The sequence below is a fragment of the Rosa chinensis genome, chromosome 2 (genome assembly GCF_002994745.2).
Source record: "Rosa chinensis cultivar Old Blush chromosome 2, RchiOBHm-V2, whole genome shotgun sequence".
In the NCBI taxonomy this organism is placed as follows: Eukaryota; Viridiplantae; Streptophyta; class Magnoliopsida; order Rosales; family Rosaceae; genus Rosa; species Rosa chinensis.
The window spans coordinates 18266485-18291034 of NC_037089.1; the positions used below are offsets into that span (position 1 = coordinate 18266485).

A 24550-nucleotide genomic window follows, 5' to 3' on the forward strand; every position below is an offset into this window, starting at 1 on the left:
CACCAATCCTTGGAAGTCTCCTCTAAGCGCCACGCCGCTAGCGAAACTGCTCCCTTCATCTTGCAAGCGGAAGTCTCCGCTAAGCGCCACGCCGCTAGCAGAACTTCCCCCTTCATCTTGCTAGCAGAACTTCTCCTTCATCTTGCAAGGCAATTTTCGCTGAATGCAACACCGCTCATTGGTCTACCACCAAGCAATTCCACGCAACACCGCTTGCCGCTTCCTATCAGCCGAGGGATTTCAGCCAACGGCGATTCCTGAGGCAACGCCTCTTCCTGACGATGACCGCCACGCGGCGTTACATTCAGGCTACATCCTTCCCGGACACGGGGACACGAGGACACGTCAACAGTCTATGACGGCCCTGATCAGGCACATTGACCCCCGCCACTTGGGTACCAAAGATTGGGCTCGCTATCCAACACCCTCTACTTAGTGCAGCTCCCCTCAACAAACAATATATACCTACCAAACGGAGGTCTATCTTAGCCGGGGAGTGGGGACTTTCCCTTTCTTCTTTCATGGGAAGACTTAAGCCGAACTGTGGGGGTTCGTCTTGTTGAGACCTCCAAACTTAGAGTTTGTTGAGAAGATAATATCGACCACAAACACATCATTCTTTCGATCTAATCCAATTCTTCTTGGAATAAAATTTCTTGGGAGACATTACGCTCAGAAATTCTTAATTTCTTGGAAGCGATTACGCATAGAAATTCCTAGTTTCTTAGGAGCAACTATTCTTAGAAATTTCTTTTGTTTTCTTGGTAGCCTTTTTGCTCCGAAACTAACCATTTTTCTTGTTCATTTTTAGGATGAGTAACCTGAACAAACTAGACTTCGCTCAATTGGGAACAACTGGCTCTGGATTTCACAAGTGGGTTCGTGATGTCTGCTAGCATCTCAAGGCCCAAGGAATCATAGATACAATTCTTGAGCCTAGCCAGGACGTGCTAACTGTTGAGCAAGCTCAAGCTTTAGAAGCAAATAGAGCAGTCTTGGAGGCAAATTAGGAGAAACCCATCATCCTAATAACTCCTCATATGGATGATTTGCTCCAGTACGAGTCTATGAATGAAGAAGACCCCAGAAAATTGTGGGTCTTACTCGAAGAACGCTTTGGCAAAGTTTGTGATTCCCTGCTTCTTGACTTAAAAGTGAGATAGCATAATCTCCGCTTCTGTGATTTCAAGTTAGTTCTTGACTACAACTCGGAAACACTTCACAATAAATTATTAATGGAATTTTGTGGAAAATATATATCACAGATGGGATGTTGATTGCGAATGTTATGACCTGGATTTTCGTTATTTAATTTTAATAATTAATAATGGACCAGTTGTACTAATTATTATTTTTATGCTTTATTCGTATGTCGTATGTGAAGTGGAATTGTTTCGGACAATTAATTATTCGAAAAGTGTGGATCTAGGGGGGAGGTTGACTTTTTATACATTTAGATTCTCAGAAAACTTCCTTCACAAGAGTTGTAGAACGCGTCAATACGAGTTCATGGATATATGGAACGTAAAAATTGAAGTTTGTATGTGGAAGTTATGGTTTGCGGAAGTTTTGGATATTTTTGGAAACCACTATAAATAGAAATTTCCCTTTCGGGAAATTTACTATTTTCATTTGGGCTTCCATTTTCGGAAATCAGAACCTCTGTTCTCTCTCTTCTTTGCGTCAGACCTGACCCAAACTCTGAAACCCGACCCGACTTTTTCGGTGATATCCGGCGACTTCTAGCGGTGGGACCTGGACAGACCGACTCGCCTCCTTGTTCTGGTCCTCCTGGTGGTGGCCTCTAGCATCGATTCTCAGTTACGGTGGTGTAGCGAAGCAGTGAAACCGAGTGCAGTTGGACTCAGCCGGAAATCCTTGCTCAGACGACGTCATAGCTTCAAGTTTTCTGTTTTGAGTTCGTGGGAGCCTCCTCAAGCGATTGATGGGGTTAGTTTTGATCGATTCACGTTGGAATCGGATCAACTCACGGTGAACAGTTCATGGAGGCTTGTGGCAGCGATAATTGGGGATCTAGGCCGAGTTGGCTTGAACCCCAGATATTAAAGTTGATCTATTTGGTGTTATTGACACTTTAGACGGTTAGATTAATCTAGTTTTGAGTTTTGGCCGGTGGTGGTTGTGCCACCGACTGTGGTGGCGTTTTGGTGGCCTTCTGGCTATGTAAGGGTTAGAATTTGGTTTTATATATCATCTACTCGTCGATACGAGCGTTTCTATATCTAATACATAATTTTTGGAGATCGTATGAATATGTTGTGATTTTTACGGTTTTGGACCGTTCGATGATTCTATCCGTGAGGATTTAAGCGTTCGATCGACTTGTGATTTTGACATATTGATCGTAGAAGTATTCCGGAGACATTGAGTGGTCTCGGATGTGGTTTCGCCTCGATTGGCGTCACTTTGGGGATTTTAGTTCAAAACAGGGGTTTCAGACTTAAATCGCTTGTGAATCATTACTAAGTTGAGACCGTATGTGATTAGGTACTTGACTAAGTATTCTTAGACGTTTTCGTGGTTGTGCTGCTTTGCTCTATATTGAAGACGCAGCGGGAATTTCTAGGTGAGTAATCTCACAAGGTTTATTTACGAACGGAGTACCTTTATCATTTTGAGAGTTATTTATTAACTGAAAACTATAGTTGGTATTAGTAGGTATTCCTGAGTGGATGACTACATATATATATATATATTTACATGAAATATATATGTATTTGTGGATTTTGTTGATTGATGAAAATAATATGCATGAATGGTGCTTTTTATTGTTTTGGGTGTGGCTTTTCAGAAAACAAATGATCGTGGAAATGTTGATTTCTATTGTTTTGAAAAGCATTGAGATTTGTGTGACATTTTGAATCCTGAGTGACTCCTTTAAATGTTTTATTCTGAGGGACAGTGACTTGACTCATAAACTCTTGCAAGCGTACGAATCGTTGTCAAGTAAGGGAAGTATCAAAACCTTGATTATCGTACCTCAGGGATTAGGTGTTGGACCTAACCGAGGTAATTGGCGCTAGAATCACTCAAATGCATACAATGAAAAATAAAAATAAAATAAAGTAAAATAATATTCACAAGGCACCAAGCCTCGGCAATGCTCGGCTTAGCTCACACTAAGCCTAATCAAAGCCACTAACTTGCAGCCCAAATGAGTTATGCACAATGGAATGTAGAATTTTGTTTGGGAGTCTTGAATTGAGAATTAACTAAATTAAATGCAAACTAAAATAAAAGCAAACAACTAATTATCAAGCAAGAAATTAAATTTGGATTTTCAAATTAATGGGAACATGAGAGTGTCGGGTGATTCACACTAACTCTCTTGCAAATATCGATGTCAATTTCACAAATGCATGCATTTCCTATATGTGTTAAGTCCCGTATTTAGTACCGGTCAAGGCTACTAAACCAATTATCTTTTCAGTGTATCGATTATGCCGGTTAGGGTCACAATCAACTCTCTAACTTAGGCATTACGCCGGTTAAGGCCGCAATATCTAAAATTAGAGGCCTAGAGTGCAAGATAATAGAGACCCAAGCAAGCTTAGCTACAATTAAGCTCGCTACTGGTTACCACACTTAAATCCTAGATGCAACAAGACCAATAAGTTGTCAATTTGTCAATCTATTCATCACAATTGCCCACAACATAATTTCAAAGGGTGACAAAGCCTAGAAACATGCTTCTAAGGACCAATACATTCAGATTTAAAGCATACACAATGAAAATTGCATTTATTAAAATTAAAGCACCAATATTTATACAAGATGAGTTAGGGCTTCACAACCCTAACTCCCAAAATTGAACTACTCACAACCCATACAAGAATCCATCAACAAAAGTATATAAAAATTATGAAATAGATAATAAGGAAGAGAGGGGAGAGTTAGCTTGGTCACTTCTAGCTATGAGCTAGTATGAATCAAGCAATTTCTTCACCCAACTACCTAAATTAAGGTGTGGTACTCTTGATGATGATTCCCTTGAGGCCTTGAGTGTCCAATCCCAAAAGATTGGAATTAACAAATGAAGAAGGGAAGAGGAGAGAGTGTGAGGTGATGGTGAGAGAAAATGGTAAGAGATTTAAAAATGGAGGGGAGAGAGAGAGGAGGTGGGTTCGGCACTGTTGGAGAAGGAAGAGAGAATTGGGGTGTGCGGCTACTGTAGGTTTTGGTCCCAATAGAGAATGATGGGATATATGTATATATATGGGGAGAGTGGAGAGAATGGGTGGCTGCTGCTTTCGTAACTAAGAGGAAATGATGGGATAGGGGCTGCCATGTGGCAGCATGGGAGTGGGCAAGGGGAAAGAGAGGGATGGCTGGCACTCTAGCACATGGTAGCCTTCAATTAACAAGCAAGCAATTAAGGTTTAATTGCAACGTGGGGCATTTGGCTGAGCATGATTAATTAATCCCTTGATTAATTAATCTCTTAATTAATTAATACAAGGGTTAATTAATCAAATAATTATTTAATACAACTTTTTCTTTGCTTCCATTTTCTTCTTCTTTTGCTTTTTCCAAGCTCAAACCAATGATTTTCACATATTTGCTTGGGGCATTGACTCCTGACCATTGTTGACTTTTTGTCGATCACTCCAATTAGCTCTATTTTTGCTCAACTTCTTCCGAAATCCATAACTCCACTTATTTACTACAACATAAATAAAAATGGATTAATTACATAATAATTAGTTTGAGGATTAGCTTAATTCTAGTATTTTAGATATAATTACATGCATATAAATGCATGTAATCAGACAGTATGGCCCGAGGAATTAAGGTCAAATGGTGACCTTAGGCAGTATATCGAGTAATCACGTCTTTGGCCGAACAAGTGGTTAATTACGATTTCAGTTAGAGCTCTAGTCTATCTGCCAGTGTAATTCATGGGGTAACGGTGCAAGGTTATATCTAACTCATGAATTTGTGTTTTAAGGAAACAAGGTGTGAGTTGCTTTCCTTATATACGATTTTTTAGGAAATCAAGGTGTGAGTTACTTTCCTTATTTCGTGATTTGAATAGGAAATCAAGGTGTGAGTTGCTTTCCTTATTTCACGAATTGAAAGAAAACAAGGCTTGAGTTGATTTTTTTAGTTGGTGTTTAAGGAATCAAGGAGTGAGTTGTTTTCCTTAGTTTTGGTGTGAGTTGATTAGTGGAGGTTTTGAGTTACTCATACGAGCTTTCATAAGCTTACCAGGTTTGTTGTGTGGCAACTCGGTGCACTATTCAATGGTGTAGGATCCTGCAGGTCAAGATAATCGTGGCTGAAGCTGAGGTAGCACCTTTGCAGCTTTACGGTAGGAAGCCATTTTTGTGACTTTACCGTTAATAAGAACTTCCGTTGTGTAGTAAGCTATGAGGAGCATTTACGGTTTATTTTGTGGTGACAATTTAATTCGTATGCATTTGTAATATATGACTCTATGGAGCGGGTCAATATTGACATAGTGGGTTTCAGGGCATCAATATGTACTTGGTTAAAGGGAACAAGTTTTCAGGCATTTTGTATTGATGGCTGAACCATCACGCATGTATAATTATGGGATTATATATCGATTTTTATCTGTGTTAAAAATTAGGGGCGTGACAGCGAAACCCTATTCCTAGGGATACTTCTGGACGTTCTGGTCCATATAATAGCTCTACTTGGGAAGGTAACCGCTAAAATAGGGGACCCAGAACTGAAGAGGTCAACGTGAAGAGAGAGCGAGGCAACACCTCTAGCCATGTTGGTGGCGCCATCAACACTAAGAGTCATCCTAATGACGCTTTCAAACTGCCTCAATCATGGGAGTCTGAGCATAGATATGTATGTTCTCGATGTGGAACATCCGGTCATTAGACACACATTTGTAGGAGCTCGTGAAAATATTGTCACCGCCTACAAAGCATATTGTGAAGCAAGAGAAGCTCACTACATGGAACAAGAAGATCAAGAAGGTGATCTCGAACAAAGAGTTGAAGACTTCAAATCCGACCAAGATCAAGAGACTAGCGATTTTGAATAAGTCTTTATTTTTCCGAGATATGTAATAGGCAATTGCCATATATTTTGTACTAAATGCCATTGGTTTAGTTTTTCTTCATCTAGACTTATCCAAAGTGAGTATGATGTCTAGGAAGGTTTTGAGACAAGTGGTACTTAAGCGAATCTTGCTCCACCGACATCTCTCTACTCACCTGGTCATATTTATTTTGGAGTTACTGAAAGAAGTCAAACGACTACCATTGTTTTGCATTAGCTAGTATTTGGATTAGATTCTCTTAATGGTTAAGAAACAATGACGTACGCTGTTGGCTTAGAATAAAATTTCGATTTCTTTTCATTATGACTCTGTACATGCATGTACATTTGCAAGCATAATTAGCTATAATGGGCCACGCTCATTGTACCGCCAAAGGTACTAATTCCAACTAAATGAATGACATGCAGACACACCACCAGACAGGCTACGGCCTCGGCGTTGGACCACCTCCAGATCGCCGCCGACGCGCCGCCACTCGCCACGCCAAGATGGCATCAGAAGCTTCTGAAACTGGGAACTGAAGCATGTCAGTGCCACATCGAAAACAAAGAGAAGATCAACCTCTTCCTCACCTATAAAAGGTTCTCTCCTCTCTCCTCATTAAGGACGCATTCAATACTTACCTACTGTTACTTTGTCAACACAAATACATTGACTAACTTAGGCATCGGAGAGCAGAAGACCGCCCGACGCGGTCTCCCTCTGACGCCCATTGTATTTCACTTGACAGATAAAGGTAGCTTCGAGAACAATACAAGTACCGATCCGCCCACCGGATCAACGTTAACTAGGGTCCAGCTACTGCTGGACTTTTAGACATCAACATTGGCGCCGTCTGTGGGAACCCTTGAACAGAAGGTCATCCCGCTACAATCACCATGACTAACGGTAGCGGGGGAAACGCGGAGGAGCAAGCAGAACAGCCCGCCATCCCCCAACCCTCCGACCCCGCGATCGGAGTTAACCGCGCACTATTCACAACCCCGGCGGTGAGGCAAATCCAGGCAGCAGCCGCCCATCAGGCCAAGATCTCGTCACCATGTACGAGCTAGCACTGGCGGATCTTCACAAGGCAAACAGAGAACGTGAGGAGGAGCGCAGGTAAAAGGCTGAAGCCCAAAGGTAGGTGGCTACACTAATGACACGTTTTGAGGAACTAAAGAAGACGCTGGCGGTCACCGACCGCCCAGCACAGAGCGAGCAGTCACGTAGCACCAGGCGTAGTCGACCCAGCACCGGAACATTGGTACCAGGGCCGGTCGTACAGATGCAGGTACCGCTGAACCCACCTGAGTTGTTGGGAATAGGACCGCCGCCCATACCTCAGCTAATGTTGGAGCAAGAGGCGGAATCACTCCCACACACCAACCGCTCAGAAACCAGGGCGAGGACAGAGGGTAATCCGCCTGTGCCGAGGTGCAGGCCAGCCCAGCGGATCATTCAGACCGATTCCGCTGACGAGGCGACCGCCCAGCTATTGGAAAGGATGCACCAACTGGATCAGAGATTGATTCGGGCGGAGTCGGGCGTCCCAGCGCCAACTCGGAATCCGCTCTTCACTTCCAGACCCGGGCCCTTTTCCGCTGCAATTATGCAGGCTGTCAGACCAGCATATGCAAAAACCCCAAAGATGCTGCACTATGGCGGATTGTCCGATCCCTTCGTCCACATGGACACCTTCAAGAAGGTCACCAACAACAAGGGTTTCGACGACGCCACCTTATGCCATTTGTTCAGCGAAACACTAGATGGCGAGGCAATGAACTGGTTCTTTGAATGTCCGCCAGGTTCTGTCAGCTCATTCCATGCACTATCACACGCTTTCCTCTCCCGTTTCATCTTATTGTCCGCCGGGCATCACAACACGAGTCAGCTGCTCAGCGTTAAGCAGGGGGAGGACGAATCACTGAAGGCCTTCGTCACAAGGTGGCGGGCGGCAGCGTCTCAGTGCCGCGACCTAGACAAAACTATGGCATCAGCGGCCTTCAGAAAGGGACTTCTCAAGGGACCGTTCCTCTATCACCTCAACTACAGTCATCCCAATGCGACGTATGACCACGTCATGAGTGAGGCGGTCATTCACGCTCAGGCGGAATTCATCACATATGGAGAAACCCCACCACCACCAGCAACTCCCAACCGGTCAGAAGTCAGAAATCTAGCAAGTTGCGGTTCCGCCAGCAACCTCTGATCCTCGCTACGCGGCACTCTTCTTCGCGCGTTAACGTGTACCGCAGTCCCGCTGCACAAAAACGGTAATCGTTAGTGAGACTACAAATACAAATACGTAAACCCGCCAACTACGTTCAATGGAAACCGGTTACCAACCTCGAATGGGTTGGAACTCCGACTTAATCCTAAATGTCGGCCCTTCCTCGTTTGACCTGGCGTGATACTCCCAACCCTCTGTGGCGACGCAGAAGGTCCCCGCCAGTAGGACATTGAGTCCCTTAGATTTTCGATCAGCTTAGGGGCTCCCTGCCGGCGGCTCAAGTTCACTTGCCCTTTGCAACCCCGGCGCTTCACGTACACCAGCTCGTAGAAGTGAAGCACTTCCGTCACAGTAGGCCCCTCGCACCCGGACAACCGCCAGAGCGAGTTCATGGCCAACATCAACCGCCACATGTTGGGGCAAATCTGACCAAAGGCAAGGCCAAATTCGTACACCAGGATTTGGAGATTTGGCACCAGCGGGAATGTCACTCCTTGGCGGAATATCGCCTCATGAACGGCAGTAAATTCCGCTGGGAGAATCGAGGCCTTCTCATCCGCTGTCGGCGGGCGCAGCTTCACCGAGCCCGGCAACCGGAACGTCTGCTTCATTCGGTTAACGGCAGCGGCGTCCATCCGCCCTTCTGCCTCGTTGACGGCGGTGCCATCAGATAGAAACCACGCCGACTCAGCATTCTGCCCCGCTACTTCTTCTTCTCCAGCGGAGCCGCTGGCAGCACTATTGCTCGCCAAACGCTCATCGCGCCTAGCGTTGGCAGCAGCGGCCTCACCCGCCCTAGAGCTCTCTGGACGCGAACCACGACCCATAGCTACTTCCCAGGGGATGGTCTGTAGCGGTTCTGGCAGTGAGGTTCCTGCATGGGCAGACGGACGCAACGAGTCAATAAAAATCCTATCCGCCGCGCTGAACGACACGTCAGACCCGGAATCCTCACTGCTCGAAATCTCTATGACGTTAGCCATCCCAAAACCCTAAAACCCACATCAGTTAGCACAAACACAGATCTAGCCTATTCTCACATCAGTTATAGCCGAGGACATCAAGAACAAAAAAAAAAAAAAACCCAGAAAATGCCAAAACACGAACAAACGCACTCAACCCAGATTCGACCATCTAAAGCCCTAACCACTAACGCTTTGCCAACCGCAATTCAACCCCCCCCCCCCCCCCCCCCCCAAAATCTCATTTTACACCTCAGAACACGCCCAACAAAACCACCAGTCACCCTAGAAAGACAAACAACAAAACCCAGAAAGTAGCAGATCCAATGAAACAGGAAAAATAAATCCGGATACCAACCTTGGTGGTGAAGCCTACGATACGATGATGCACGGTAATCCTGGGGGCCGCTATCGCCGTTTTTCCGGGAACAATATCTCCAAACTCCGGCAACCTCTTTCTTCAGTCTCGGACAAGTAGAGCGATAAGAACACGACTGTGGGTTTGAAGCTTTTACCAAAGTGTCAAATCTCGATGGCTTTCCCCCCCTTTTATGTCAACATCAGCGCGTCCTCCGCCGTCCGCTGCAAAACGACATCAATTGACAGCCGTACACGTGTCACAGACCTCCACTTACTACCCGGATTAACCGAGGCGTCGCTTCGTTTTCGAAACCCGTAATTACTATCATTTATGGTAAGCAGACGGCCAGGCTTAGGGGGCAGGACTCGGCACGCTAACCCCCTACGGGTTGGACACGTGTCTACTACCACCAGACGAAGCGTCTAGTGGAAGTAACCACTGCGATAACTTCACCAACCGTCCGAGTCTCCGCTGAGCGAAACCCCTCCAGCGGAAACTTCTCCCTTGTCATCCTCCAAGTGATGAAGTCTCCGCTGAGCGAAACCCCGCCAGCGGAACTTCTCCCTTGTCATCCTCCAAGTGATGAAGTCTCCGCTGAGCGAAACCCCGCCAGCGGAACTTCTCCCTTGTCCTCTTCCAAGTGATGAAGTCTCCACTGGGCGAAACCCCGCCAGCGGAACTTCTCCCTTGTCATCCTCCAAGTGATGAAGTCTCCGCTGAGCGAAACCCCGCCAGCGGAACTTCTCCCTTATCCTCTTCTAAGTGATGAAGTCTCCGCTGAGCGAAACCCCGCCAGCGGAAACTTCTCCCTTGTCATCCTCCAAGTGAAGAAGTCTCCGCTGAGCGAAACCCCGCCAGCGGAACTTCTCCCTTGTCATCTTCCAAGTGACGAAGTCTCCGCTGAGCGAAACCCCGCCAGCGGAACTTCTCCCTTGTCATCCTCCAAGTGATGAAGTATCCGCTGGGCGAAACCCCGCCAGCGGAACTTCTCCCTTGTCATCCTCCAAGTGATGAAGTCTCCGCTGAGCGAAACCCCGCCAGCGGAACTTCTCCCTTGTCCTCTTCCAAGTGATGAAGTCTCCACTGGGCAAAACCCCGCCAGCGGAACTTCTCCCTTGTCCTCTTCCAAGTGATGAAGTCTCCGCTGGGCGAAACCCCGCCAGCGGAACTTCTCCCTTGTCATCCTCCAAGTGATGAAGTCTCCGCTGAGCGAAACCCCGCCAGCGGAACTTCTCCCTTATCCTCTTCCAAGTGATGAAGTCTCCGCTGAGCGAAACCCCGCCAGCAGAACTTCTCCCTTGTCATATTCCATGTGAGGAAGTCTCCGCTGAGCGGAACCCCGACAGCGGAACTTCCCCATAGCCATCCGGCAAGCGGGGTGTCTTCCGCTATACATCTTCGGCGGAACCCCCTTTCATCTTGCAAACTGCGTACTTTGTTCAACGCAATATCGTTCAACAAAATACCGACAGCCGCGTCTACCGAACGTTGCTTCCTGCTACATTTAGCGGGGGATATCCGCCAAACTACGAATCCCGAGGCCACGCCTCACTCTGACAACGACCGCCACGCGGCGTTACCGTCCGACCGTCCCTACGGGACACGGGGACTAGTCAACAGTCTACGACGGCCCTGATCAGGCACGTTGACCCCCGTCATTTGGGTGTCACATTGGGCTCGCTACCCAACACCCTCTGCTCCGTGCAGCTCCCCCTCAACAAACAATTTGCCGACCATCCGGAGGTCTATCTTCGCCGGGGAGTGGGGGACTCCCTGGGGGGCCCAGCAGGGGCCCGCCCGAAAGGGTATAAAGCGTTTGCTCAGTAAAACCAACGGTTGGCGACGCACTGACGCTAATTATGCTCTTGCAAGTCTAGCGGAAGAAAACACTTCAAACCACCGAGCAACTCCCCAACCAAGATTGCCCTCCTTGACTGGGGAATTGGGGGACTTGTACATGCATGTACATTTGCAAGCATAATTTGCTATAATGGGCCACACTCATTGTACCGCCAAAGGTACTAATTCCAACTAAAGGAATGACATGCAGACACACCGCCAGACAGGCTACGGCCTCGGCGTCGGACCACCTCCAGATCGCCGCCGACGCGCCGCCACGCGCCACGCCAAGATGGTATCAGAAGCTTCTGAAACTGGGAACTGAAGCATGTCAGTCCCACATCGAAAACAAAGAGAAGATCAACCTCTTCCTCACCTATAAAAGGTTCTCTCCTCTCTCCTCATTAAGGACGCATTCAATACTTACCTACTGTTACTTTGTCAACACAAATACATTGACTAACTTAGGCATCGGAGAGCAGAAGACCGCCCGGCGCGGTCTCCCTCTGACGCCCATTGTATTTCATTTGACAGATAAAGGTAGCTTCGAGAACAACACAAGTACCGATCCGCCCACCGGATCAACGTTAGCTAGGGTCCAGCTACCGCTGGACTTTTAGACATCAACAGACTCAATTTTAATTCTAAGCATATTCCTCTGTGACTACAATGACTGGGCCATCAAAATTAGTTCAAGGATATGGAATGGTCCAAATTCCTCTTGTCAAATGGCACCTTGATTACGATCATAGAAACTCTCTACGCTCCTAGGCAAATAGAACCCTATTGAGCTATTCGAGTCTACGGATTCCATGTGGAAACGTATATAGAGAACGAAAAAGAGTTCCTTTGCACTACCTCTAAGGATTTCTAACAAATGTGCATCTTAGAGAAACTTATGTGTCTCTCTAGTGCATTTTATGTCACCACTATTCGAGCTATTAAATCCAATAGAGTTATGGGAGAAGATCTCTTGGATTTAGACATATATTGGCTTTGTCATGAAAGGATAGGTCATCCTAGTCATGATATGATGATCCGTCTACTAAAGACTTCACACTGACATCCATTCTTTCGAGCGAAACGAAGCAAGAATCAAATGTTGATTTCTGGAATAAGTGTGACCGTCGCCGCTGCCTTTGGCGCCGCCGCCGTCCACAGCCAGCTTAGGGCTGGCGCAGTCAATATCCATGACATCATGGATGGCGTCCATAATGGTGATGGCTCTCCAGGTGATGCTACAATCACCAACTTTGCTTCCAGTAGCGTTTCAGACGCTCAGGCCCAACCAAAATCCTCATTGGTTGCTTCTAAGGCTCATCGCTCGTTCTGCAAAGCAAGTTCCTTATAGAAATTAGGACAGAGACCATCCTACGCAAAGGATACAAAAATACTCATTCTGTTCTTACATAGAATCCGAGGGGATTTTGTGGACTTATTCAACCAACTTATGGTCGTTTAAATATTTCATAATGTTGGTTGACATGCAAACACGCTGGTCAAGTTGTAGTGCCATTGTCCACTTGTAATGCTGCTTATACTACACTCCTAGCACAGATTATATGGTGACGGGCTCACTCCCCGGATCATTCCATTAAGTCAATTGGACTTTACAATGCTATAGAGTTTACATCGAAAACTTTCGATGATTATTACATACAACTGGGACTGATGTTGGACATCATATTTCATATACACACCCAAATGGTCTCACGAAAATGACTATGATGGTAGCCCAGACATTGGTAATGCGCACCAATCTCCCTATATCCGCTTGGGGTGATACAATATCGCATGCAGGTATGCTAATTCGTCTACAACCCACCGCCACTCAAACAATCTCTGTGTTACAGCTAGTGACTGGGTACAAGTATCACGTACTTATGCAAATTTGAGTGTGTCATTTATGTGCCTATTGCGCAGTCATAGCGCACTACGATGGGTCTTCACAGACAAATGAGCAACTATGTTGGATTTGAGACTCCAACTATCGTCCGCCACTTAATACCCTTGCTAGGCGATCTCTTTACTGCATGCCTTGTGGATTGTCACTTTGATGAGACAGTCTTCACGTCGTTAGGGGGAGATAAGAACACGGATGTTCAATAGGAATAACAGGCATTGTCGTGGTCTGTCCACACTATGTCTCATCTCGATCTCCGCTAAAATGACTAGATCACACATATCTACTGTAAACATGCCTACAAGGATGGATGTCCCTACGAGAGGAAAAAATGTCACCCTACGCGGAGATAGGCATGACACCAATGCCATAGAGAGTGGCGTTCTAGCATTACAGGCCATGGCCCCAGCCAGGATGCGTGGGAGGCCCATGGGTTCGAAGGATACTTTGACACAACTCAATCCTTTGATCATCGACACTCAAAATGCATCTCATGAGAATGTTTCAGATTATGGTTATCGTTAAGGGACACCTCAACGTCAGAACTTACTCCTGAGAATACAGAGCTCTCTGAAAATTACACTAGTGTACATGAGACGTGGGATAAAAACTCCATCATGATTGATGATGTATTTGCGCATTTCATAGCGCATGAGTTTGTTGAGTCCGATGATATCGAACCACGCTCCGTTGATGAATGAATGCCAACGTAGAGAAGATTGGCCTAAATGAAAAGATACGATCCATGTTATGTTGGATTTTCTAACGAAGATGAAGGTTTTTCGAGCTAGTGATGCTGACACCTCCTAACATAAAACATGTTGTCTAATAGGTCTTCGTTAGAAAGCGTGATGAGAAAAAGAGATGGAAATCTCACCTTATGGCTCGAGGCTTCTCACAAAACGCCTTGGACTCGACTATGAGGAGATATATTCTCTCGTAATGGATGTCATTGCACTCCATTACCTTGTCAGTTTGGTAGTTTCTTAATAACTCAATATGTAGCTTATGAATGTAGTCACTACGTATCCCTATGGGGATCTAGATACGGAATAGAAAAGAAGGTCCATGGTGAACTTTATTTACCCAAGAGTGTGTTTGTAATGAGGTTGAAACGCTCACTAAAGTGACTACTTGATTGGGAAGGGGTATGTCAATAATGAACTATGCCCGCGCATTTCAATGACAAGTTTAAGATTCTATCGCTGTTTATGTTGGTGACATGATCTTTATTGGAAGCCCCTACAGAGTTAAAGGAAACTGCTGAACACTTGAAATTCGAGTTTGAGATTAGGGATCTTGGGAAAACACAATTATGTCTCGGTTTGGCCCTTGAGCATCATGCATGTTGATGGATGCTTAGGCGTTTTGACAAGGTCAAGCCTTCAAGCACGCCCATGATCGTTCGTAGTCTTGACCCTAAAAATGATCATCTTCGTCCGAAGGAGGATGACGAAGATGTGTGAGAGGCAAGGGTGCCATACTTAAGTACAATATGAGCATTATTGTACTTAGCTCAATGCATAAGACCGAACATCTCATTTGCAGTGAACTTGTTAACTAGGTATAGCTCTACGCTAATGCGATGCTATTGGATTGGTGTAAAAGATATCTTTCGATGCTTAAGATGCACAATTGATATGTTCTATCCCTATAGAGAGATGGATGGATTCAGACCCATCACACACCAGGAACGCCGCCAACACTGGCCTGCGTCTTCTATCCCCATCCCAAAACCACATTAGTGTTTTGAAAGGTTTTGCTGATGTTGGGTATCTCTTTGACCCATACAAAAGGTCATTCACGAATTGGTTATGTGTTCACCATGGGTAAGACCGCGTTATCTTGGAGGTCTACAGAATAGACTCTTGTCGCTATATCTTCGAGCCATGCAGAGTTATTGCTCTTCACAAAGCGGTTCATGAATATATATGGATTGGATCCATAATTATGCATGTTCGAAGCAATTGTGGTTTGAAGTCTACCACAGATGAGCCTACGAGCATTTATGAGAATAATGCTGATTGCTTTGAACAAATGAAGTAAGGCGACAACATCAAGCATAATCAGCAACAACAGACTCTCCTCAAGATCAAAGTGAACTACGCTTGATTTGAAGACGATGTGGCAGACTTGTTCACTAAGTCATTGCCTGATTCCACTTTCGAGAAACATGTTGGTAGTATCGTTTGCAGAAATTATTTGAACTTCTATGACCGTTGTCATTAGCGGAAGATGTAGACATCAGGGGAAGATGTCTACATGTATAGTCTTGAAAAGTGAAATGTGTGTTGTACTCTTTTTCTCCTTCGACTGACGTTATTTTTGTCCTACTAGATTTTTGTTACTCGACAAGGTTTTTGACGAGGCAACGAGAGGAGCACCGTGTTTGGGCGACACAAGGGGGAGTGTTCAAGTATACTTGGATTATGTGTCTGTCCCAAACTTTAGTGACTTGTTCAAGTTGTAATACGGTTAGTCTTACATATATCTTTGTAGATATCTTAATCATTGTACGATTATGTTTCCTTGTAATACTCTGATTCTTTGCTTATAATCCTCTATTGAAAAAAAAAACCCCTATTATCAATGAAAACACAGATCATTCTCTCCCAATTTCTGATTCCCTAAAACAGAAATATATTATTTAGAGGCCAAATAAAGCCTACTTGAAAATCAAGCAATCTTGAGGCAAATCTTGATATATATTGATTTACTAGTATTTATTAAATCCTTTAATAATTAATGGTGATTTGCTTGATTATCAAAGTTCTGCGAAATGTGAAAATAAGTATGCAAGTTGCATATATGGTTGAGATTACGTGAGCCATACAAGGTAATTATCAAGGTTCCCTATATATTGCAATCAAGGACGTGGAACAGTTTGGGTAGGAATCAACCAATCTTGATTGCAATTAACAAGGATATATATCATTGCTTACGGTGGGAGGCTATCATCCTTCAGTACCAAGGTTTGAAAAATCGCTAGGCACTAGTCGGGCGGTGGGCTGGGGAGGAGGGCTCAGGCGCCTAGGCGGTTTTGTATTTTCTAATTTTCATTTTATTTTTATAGCTTTTATTTATGTAATTAAAAAAATATAAACTTATTAAGACTCAAAGAATAATAAAATTGTACCTAGAATTTTCAAATTTTAAAAGAATCCTAAATTATGGGCCATTAAAAGAATCCTAACAGACCATTAACTAGCACTAGTAGACCTATAATTATAGGCCTTTTAACTTATGATCGTTTTGTTTTTCTGTAGCCCAATAATCAAGTGGCCTTCATCAGAGCCTATAGAACCCAACCCGCTTAAGGGCCAATTTGGTCTATTTAACTCAAAATTCCTAGGGAAACCCTAATCTATATAAATGACTGCTAGCTTCTTCTCCGTCAGTTCTCCCGCACACACAACCCCCTCCAAATTTACGTTTCTGCAACAGCCAAGCAATGAAATGGGGTCTCTCTCTCTCTCTCTCTCTCTCTCCCTCCCTCCCTCCCCCCCCCCCCCCCCCCCCTTCCCTTTCCCTCTCTCTTTTTCTCTCTCAATTTCTAGCTTGATCATAAACACATATAGATTTGTAACTGTGTTCTTGAAATCTGAAAAGGGAAAAGGAACCGGTAGCTTTGGCAAGCACCGCAACAATACCCACACTTTCTGTGTCTGATGCCAACGTCGGAGCTTCCATCTCCAAAAGTCTCACTGATGTCGAGTTTGGGTTTCGGGAAAGAGAAAAAAAAAAGAGAGGAGAAAACCACCCAGGCGGACGCCCAAGCCTCCTATGCGGCCGCCTAAATCCTATCCGCCTAAGGCTTCCGATTTGCCATTAGTTGCCTCGGTCTCCTGCCGCCCAGCGCCTAGGCGACCATTTTTTAGAACACTGTTCAGTACCAATATACACATGCAAGCAATCAAGATTCCCATGCAATTAAAGATTGTTGGACGTGGAGCAAGATAGGAAGGACATAATTATCCTTGATTGCATTCAACACAAGATATATATGCAGTACGTGCATATCCAAGGATTTGGTTATCAAGAGGCAACTACTCTGCCTAGAAAATAGTTGCGACGCCCAAGAGACAATTAATCTTGGCTAGAAGATTGCTACCTCACATAGGCAATCTATTATTGCCTATGATACACTGCTACAATAAGTTAATCAGACGACGATAGCTTTGTGTTGTGTGATGACCAGCCTCACTATGGTCTAAACGAGTGTTGTGTGATTGAAAAATCACACAACAGTGAATTCACTGTTGTGCAATATCCATTTCCTCAACTGATATTTAGTTTTGTTATGCAAATTCTACGCAGGCATGTGCCTGGCATGGCATGCACGGGGATGCCTCGGCACATTCAGACAACAGAAAAAGAAACTTTGCTGTTGTCTGAGATTCATAACACATAACAGATATAACTCATTCTTTGTTGTCTGAGATTCATAACACACAACATATATTTCTCATTCTTTGTTTTCTAAGATTAATAACACACAATAGATATAACTCATTCTGTGTTGTCTGAGATATGTAACACACAACCAAAGTGAAATTATCTCCCTTGTCTGTTGATTCACTCAGACAACAGAGATGATTTTATTTCTGTTGTGTGCTATGAATCTCACATAACTGAATTTTGTTTTCTTTTGTTGTTGGTTGTTAGCTCACACAATAACTATATTTGGTTAGCTGTGGTGTGAATATTGTAATCAAATTGGGTAACAACCAGTGACTGTTGTAGGAGAAGCCTCAATTTTGAACTCTTTTGCAGTCATACAACACATTGTTTTGTGTTATGTTGTAAGACTAAACTTCAACAACAACAAGAATATCAATATAAACGTTTGTCCAGAATAATGCTCAATATATTACCATATAAACAGTACTCTAATCCATATCATTCAAGTACTATTATTCAAGCATTCATACATTCAAATAACTAGATAATGCACTAAACAAGAGCATTCCTAATTAGCTACACAAGAATAAAAAAAACATTCCTATTCTCTATAGCTCTCAGCATTCAACTGCTTTTGGCTTCAACAAAATCTGGAATGTCTCACTCTCGCAATTGGCCTACAAGATGCAAACTTGTTTAGTGATTTGATGAAATTTGACAATGTTTGCATCAGGCACAACATAATTTAATGGTTGCAAAAGAAAGATAATACAAAATTGCATGGGAATGTGAAGAAAGAGCAGTGAAACAAGAAAACGAAAATGCAAGAAATTAATAGCAAATAACAGAGAGTGCAAGTGTAACCAAAACTAGCAAAGTCCAGAAATCACAATATAAATACATTGATTTCCTCCATTACCACATGAGTACATGACTCATGACTCTAGATACAAAATGGACATGTTCTTTCTCTCAAGGACAACAAAAATGACATTTACCTTAGCTTAGAAAGATAATACATAGCCGTTTCAACTTTTTCTTGTTTTCACTTTGCTAACAAACCCTCCCAAAATGGAAACAGTGCGAGAAAGGTAATAAAAATTAAAGTAAAATGCAAGGCGAGATAGCAAAGTTATGATTTCATCAATGAGTCGGAGCAAAGTACCTCTAGGATATCTTTGAGTTTGCTCCCATCTACTCTCAGATCCAGAGATGAGTCACGATGAATTGCAGACATGTCAGGAGTCATGCACATATTATAGCAACGTAAACAATACTTGAAGCTGAATAAACAATAAAAGAAGTTGTCACTACCACAAAATACAAGGTTTAGGCCAAACAATCAGCCAAAAGTGTTGCCATATACCTTAATACGAAAGGAACTTTCAGTTTGGGTGGAATAGTATCACCAAAAAGGGCAGCTTCTTCACACTACTACAGAAATTGAATCAGATGACGGCTAAAAACTATAGTCTGATAGGGAGGCTGACTGTCGTATATCTCGATGATGTCTGATGAAGGCCGATTTAGAGAACTGTCGTCTGAAGGGCTCGGCATAACTATCGACAGCATGTCGACAGGCTCTCGACAGCATTAACTGTTGTGTGAACTTTACTCAGACGACGGGCAACTTTAGCAACCGTTGTGTGATTGCGATTAAGAGGTCGCTTTATTTTATGCTTGTTGTGTGAATTTTATTCAGGCGACAGTTTTTATTTTGTAGCTGTCGTGATTATTGTATACATTCGACAATTCTTTTGACAGAAAGTGTGGTGTGAAGACTAACAATTAAACGTATTTGTGCTTTGAGACAACACATTGTGCTGTAACATGTTGGACAATACTTTTCATTTATTCTTGTTGTCTAATTGTTATAAAAGTTCTAAACAATCAAATTAACTCAAATCCCACCATATACAAAATGTTTTCAGTAAATTGATATCAGTGAAAGAGTCAACAAATTCATTTCCTCCAGGGATATGAAATACTACAAGTTGAAACCAGAAAACCAAAAGCTACTTGTGGATGAGCATAACACATTAGTCGTTTGAACTCGCTGGTGGCACCTCCCCAAACTGCAGTACCCTGTCTATGTACAGTGGCCAAATAAGTCCCTACTGGCAACCATTGCACAAAGCTTTCAACCCAGCACTCTTAAGTAAATACAACAATTCACTGTCAAAATGTTGATATAAGATAGATGGGTCATCTCTGATATACATGTAATCGTCTGGTGCAATTCAATGAAAAATAAGTCAAAATATATAACGAACCAGGAACAGCTCAAAAAGATTGTATAGGTTACAAAACCAACAACAAATGTCAAGGATAACAAACTTGGAGGGTGGTATCTAAAGAACAGGAAAAATGTATTATCCACTGTAAGAACAGCATCATTAACCTGCACAACAGAAGCACTCTCTTAAATATAAGTTCATAACTTATACATGCAGTGAAGTACATACACTCAAATATCAGGTTTTCATACGAGTACTAAACTGCCTATGGGGAGTCTTAAAGTACATAAAAATGTCACTGAAAAACAATCTACAAGAATCTAAATAACTCCAAATTTTTTTTTCTTTTTTTTTCTTTCATTCTGCCTTCTACCATTTACTAGACTCATTGGACTGAATTATGAATTCCATTTACAGTCATAACAATATGTGTAGACTGTTTCTGAAATTCACGTATCACCTTTGCTTGCTTTGCAGGAGCTTTTGCTGCAACATGATGACCTTGTTACTCAATAAGCTTAATTTCACTCACTAGGACAATGGGAAGTAATATGGAAAAGTAACATTTTCTTGGACTTTATTTACAAGGGAAAAGAGATTGTTTAATAAAAAGATTAAAAAAAAAAAAAAAAAAAAGATAACTGATGGCTCAACATGAGTGATGAATGATGACATGGCTTCTTTCAGACTAATGCTTCTTATTGGAGCCAGTTTTAACATCTTACAACATATTGTTACGTAAAAGTTATAACAGCAAACTAAATTAGTCCAACCTTATTCATAGCTACCATTGCCTTACTAGCACCTTTCATGCCAACAACAACTGATGACTGGGCGTGCATTGCCTGCAAGAGGATATAAATTTTACTAAGAGCATAACAGACCAGGAGAAAAAAATTGAATCCAAATGAATCTCATATAAAGATGTAGAGTTGACAGTCGACCTGTGTATGAGTTGTTATTGCTCTCATTTGAGCCCTACTTCCTTGCAAGTTAGATATATGTTGCCTAAGCCTGATTAGCTGCTTGGCCAGTATTTTAGTTGCTGCCTGCATAATTCAACGAAAAAGGCTTAACCATATACAAATCATCTATGTATGACAAAATGCAATTTGCTGTCATTGAGTATTCTTGGACTGGTGATAATAATCGAATACAACACAGAACATACCTCATTTCCTGTTTTACCAGTTCTCTTTATCTCAGCAACTTCTTGACAGGACAGTAAAATATATTCAATCTAAAGACAATTAAACTAAAAAACTGTTAACCAAGTAAGAGTGTCTACTGGAAGCTTCTGACATACTTCTAATTGCAATGCTCCAATTTCCTTCTTTATCCCTGTAGCAAAATGGGGAAGGAAAAGTAAAAATGAGAATCAAATTGATGCCAGCACATGCCCATTTGTTCTAATAGAGCACTATCATAAAGCCAATTAAACAATCTGCAATGCAATATCCAATATGTATTGTTTGTCATTATTACAACCCTCCAATTCATATAGTCTAATTCTTTTGTTAGAAAAGTCTTCTGCAACGAGATAGTCTACAATTATAATTTACTATAATCTGAATCTAGAAGCATGTTTGCTCCAACAAGATAAAGAAGTTATTTAAATAAAATATATAATGCAAGTTGTATATACAAGACGAGAAGTTAATGGAAAACTAGATTCCTCTCTTTGGCCAACTCTACGTAAGACAAAGGGTAGCAAAATCACAAATTTACAAGCCATTCAAACAGAACATGATCTTTAATTGTTCTTTCCATCATGAAGGAATAGTAGCCTCACACAGAAAGACAACTTTATGCATATAAGAAATAATGTAAGGCTTAAGAAACTCCAAATACCTGTGACGAAAGAGGTGCTTGGCTTCTTTTGGCAGCTTGTATTTGGACATAGTACTCCTTGAACTCAACCGGGCAGATTCTACCAAGATCCACCATGTCCTCTTCATCACGCTGCAAAAGAAAATAGTTTTCTTATAGGCCAGTATCACTTAAATAACTGGTTTCAACAACCATACAAATATATGGATCTCTTTTAATTGTGCACAGAATCCCCTAAATTAACCCCATTTCCGCAGATTCTGATCACAACCTCCCTGAAATCAATCAATCTCCACAAAATCCAAAACTCAAATTCAAGACGAATTGAAGAAAACCAAACACTAAAGATCGGATTTTGAAACTGAATAGATTAGGGGAAATCAAAAATTGAGAGAAAAATGAAGTAGATACCTAGTTGGAGACCTCGAAGAGCACCTCTGTTTTGAGGAATTGAGCCAAGCTCTCATCCTCGTCCTCTGATATCATCATGCTGGTGGCCAAAGATTGAAAAACATGTAAAGCTCTTCAAAGCTGAGGCCACTAGCATGCTCCAAAACCTTCCACGTCTTGTCGGTGTATTTCGGATCCACCACCACTCTGTGCTTGAATCTAGAAATTCCTCTTCTTCTAGTTACTCATCGATTCTCTAATTTAATTCCTCCAATTCAAAAAATCTCACAAAACCTAAGTGTCAATCTTGGCCTGAAATCCAAGGCCTTCTCCCCCAGCTTGTCGTAGTTAATGACCCAGTGGAGGAATCACCTTATAGGGCAGACTCTCGAAGTAGATCAAGGTGGGCGAGATCTTCTTCCCGCCGGAGGTGTAGTAACCATGGGTCAGGTGACCGCCGGAGGGGAGCCCATGATGCGGTCGTGGGGATGGAACATGGAGGTGTAGTAGCATTGCCGGGCATGCCTTCAGATCGACGGAGAGGATGACGACCTCTTGGATTATGGTCATTGATGGCCTTGAGGGGCTGGTACTGGAGATGGTGAGGGAGTACAGCCTATGCCATGACGATGTCAAGTGAAGAGTGAAGCCCCGCAATTGGTTAGAGAGACTGGTTTTGGTTTAAAAGTGAAGCCCAAGCAAAGAGTGAGGGTTTGGGAGAGTGAAGTTTTGGTTTTGGAGAGACGCTGTCGAGAGTGACAAGCTTTGGGTTTTGGCTTTGGGTTTGTATCGAGAGAAAGTGAGGCGCTGTTGAGAAAATGAGGAATGAGCTTTCGGTTTTTTGTTATTTTTTTTACTCAAGTGTTGGGATTTCAAGCCCGGTTATATCAATTTCGACAAGCTCTACCAATTTAGACAACGACTCACACAACAGAATTTTATAAAAATGTGGTCCGAATGCAGCTATTTAAAATTGTAATTTATCTTCTATCAATTTGACTTCCCTCGTTGGGGAGTTGGAGAAAAATGATGGTGGGAAATCTCATTCCTTTCTGCTAAGGGAAAAAAATGCAAACAGTACCTGACATTTGGCCCATTAGTAACTTTGGTACCTGACAAAAAAAAATATCACTTTGGTACCTCAAGTTCGAACCACGACCCAACATTAGTATCTGGACCGTTAACTCTGCTTAACTTCGTTAAGGAGATTGCCAGCTGTCATATGTTAAAGGATATTTTCGTCTATTTGTATCTTAATTAATTTTTTTTTCTTTAAGCATTTTTTCCTTTCTCTCTCTCTCTCTCTCTCTCTCTCTCTCTCTCTCTCTCTCTCTCTCTCTCTCTCTCTCTCTCTCTCTCTCTCTCTCTCTCCCCCTCTCCTTTCTTATCTTCTTCTTCCCTTTCTCCAGATCAACCTGCAGATTCTTCCCCAAACAGTGAGAATGGATAAGGCGGTGGTGGACTCTCACGACGGTGTATGGGAAGTTGGAGGAACTTGACGACGAAGAAATAGTGACGGAGATAGCGAGGCTGAAGCAGGAGCAGAGGAGCTTAGAGGAAGAGGTGGAGAATATGAGCAAGAGATTGGAGGCGACGGAGAGAAGACCGTAGCAGATGATGGCGTTTCTTCAGAGAGTCGCTGAGGATCCCGAGATTTTTCCACGTATGATGCTGGAGAAGGACCGGAGACTCGCGGAGGGTTTGGGGGACAAGAAGCGTCGACTGGTGATAGCGTCCATGTCGTCCACGTCATCATCGGGGATGGGGGCGACGACTTCCGTGAAGACTGTGGATGAAGTTGAAGGGACGATGGGGGTGATTTCGTCGCCGGAGATGGGTTTTGAGATGGAGAGCTTTCCTCAGGGGTCGACGTCGCCGGAGGCGTTGACGGCGCAGGGGTGGTGGAGCCAGAAGCGGGTTGTGGGTCGGAATCGGAGTGATAAGGAGTTGTATGGTAATTGTACGGGGTTAGCGACGCAGTCAGGTCATGGAAATGGGAATATTAGTAATTCCAGATACGGGTTTGGCCCGTTTGGGTATAGTGGAAATAGGAGTGGTAGTGGAGAAGTGGGTTATTTTGCGGAGCTGGAAGAGAGTCCACCACCGCTTATCCATTCTCACTGTTGCATGAAGAATTTGCAGGTTGATCTGGAGAGAGGAAAGAAGAAGATAAGAAAGGAGAGGGAGAGAGAGAGAGAGAGAGAAAGAGGAAAAAATGCTTAAAGAAAAAAAAAATTAATTAAGATACAAATAGACGAAAATACCCTTTAAAATATGACAGCTGGCAGTCTCCTTAACGGAGTTAAGCGAAGTTAACGGTCCAGATACTAATGTTGGGTCGTGGTTCGAATTTG

At 43.2% G+C, this 24550-nt stretch overlaps 1 protein-coding gene and 1 pseudogene across 1 annotated transcript; one reads left to right on the forward strand and one right to left on the reverse strand.

Annotated features, from left to right (window-relative positions):
* Nucleotides 1-19853: 19853 nt before the first annotated feature.
* LOC112189408 (vacuolar protein sorting-associated protein 2 homolog 3) lies at nt 19854-22358 on the reverse strand. The gene is made up of 8 exons (XM_024328744.2): nt 22218-22358; nt 21828-21938; nt 21283-21327; nt 21148-21189; nt 20921-21025; nt 20750-20821; nt 20077-20140; nt 19854-19969 (listed from the first exon to the last, which is right to left on the reverse strand). The coding sequence occupies exons 2-8, from the start codon at nt 21921-21923 to the stop codon at nt 19854-19856; spliced, it is 540 nt and encodes a 179-aa protein (XP_024184512.2). The 5' UTR covers nt 21924-21938; nt 22218-22358.
* Nucleotides 22359-22740: 382 nt separating this feature from the next.
* On the forward strand, nt 22741-24343 carry LOC112183831 (annotated as a pseudogene).
* The last annotated feature ends 207 nt before the right edge of the window (nt 24344-24550 follow it).

Excerpts from the sequence above, each read along its gene's own strand:
- LOC112189408 (XM_024328744.2), bottom strand. The coding sequence starts at position 21,923 with ATGGTGGATCTTGGTAGAATCTGCCCGGTTGAGTTCAAGGAGTACTAT. Across the intron at positions 21,190-21,282 it reads TTGGAGCATTGCAATTAGAA|GAAGTTGCTGAGATAAAGAG; the intron begins GTATGTCAGAAG and ends CTGTCCTGTCAA. Across the intron at positions 20,822-20,920 it reads CAATAACAACTCATACACAG|GCAATGCACGCCCAGTCATC; the intron begins GTCGACTGTCAA and ends ATCCTCTTGCAG.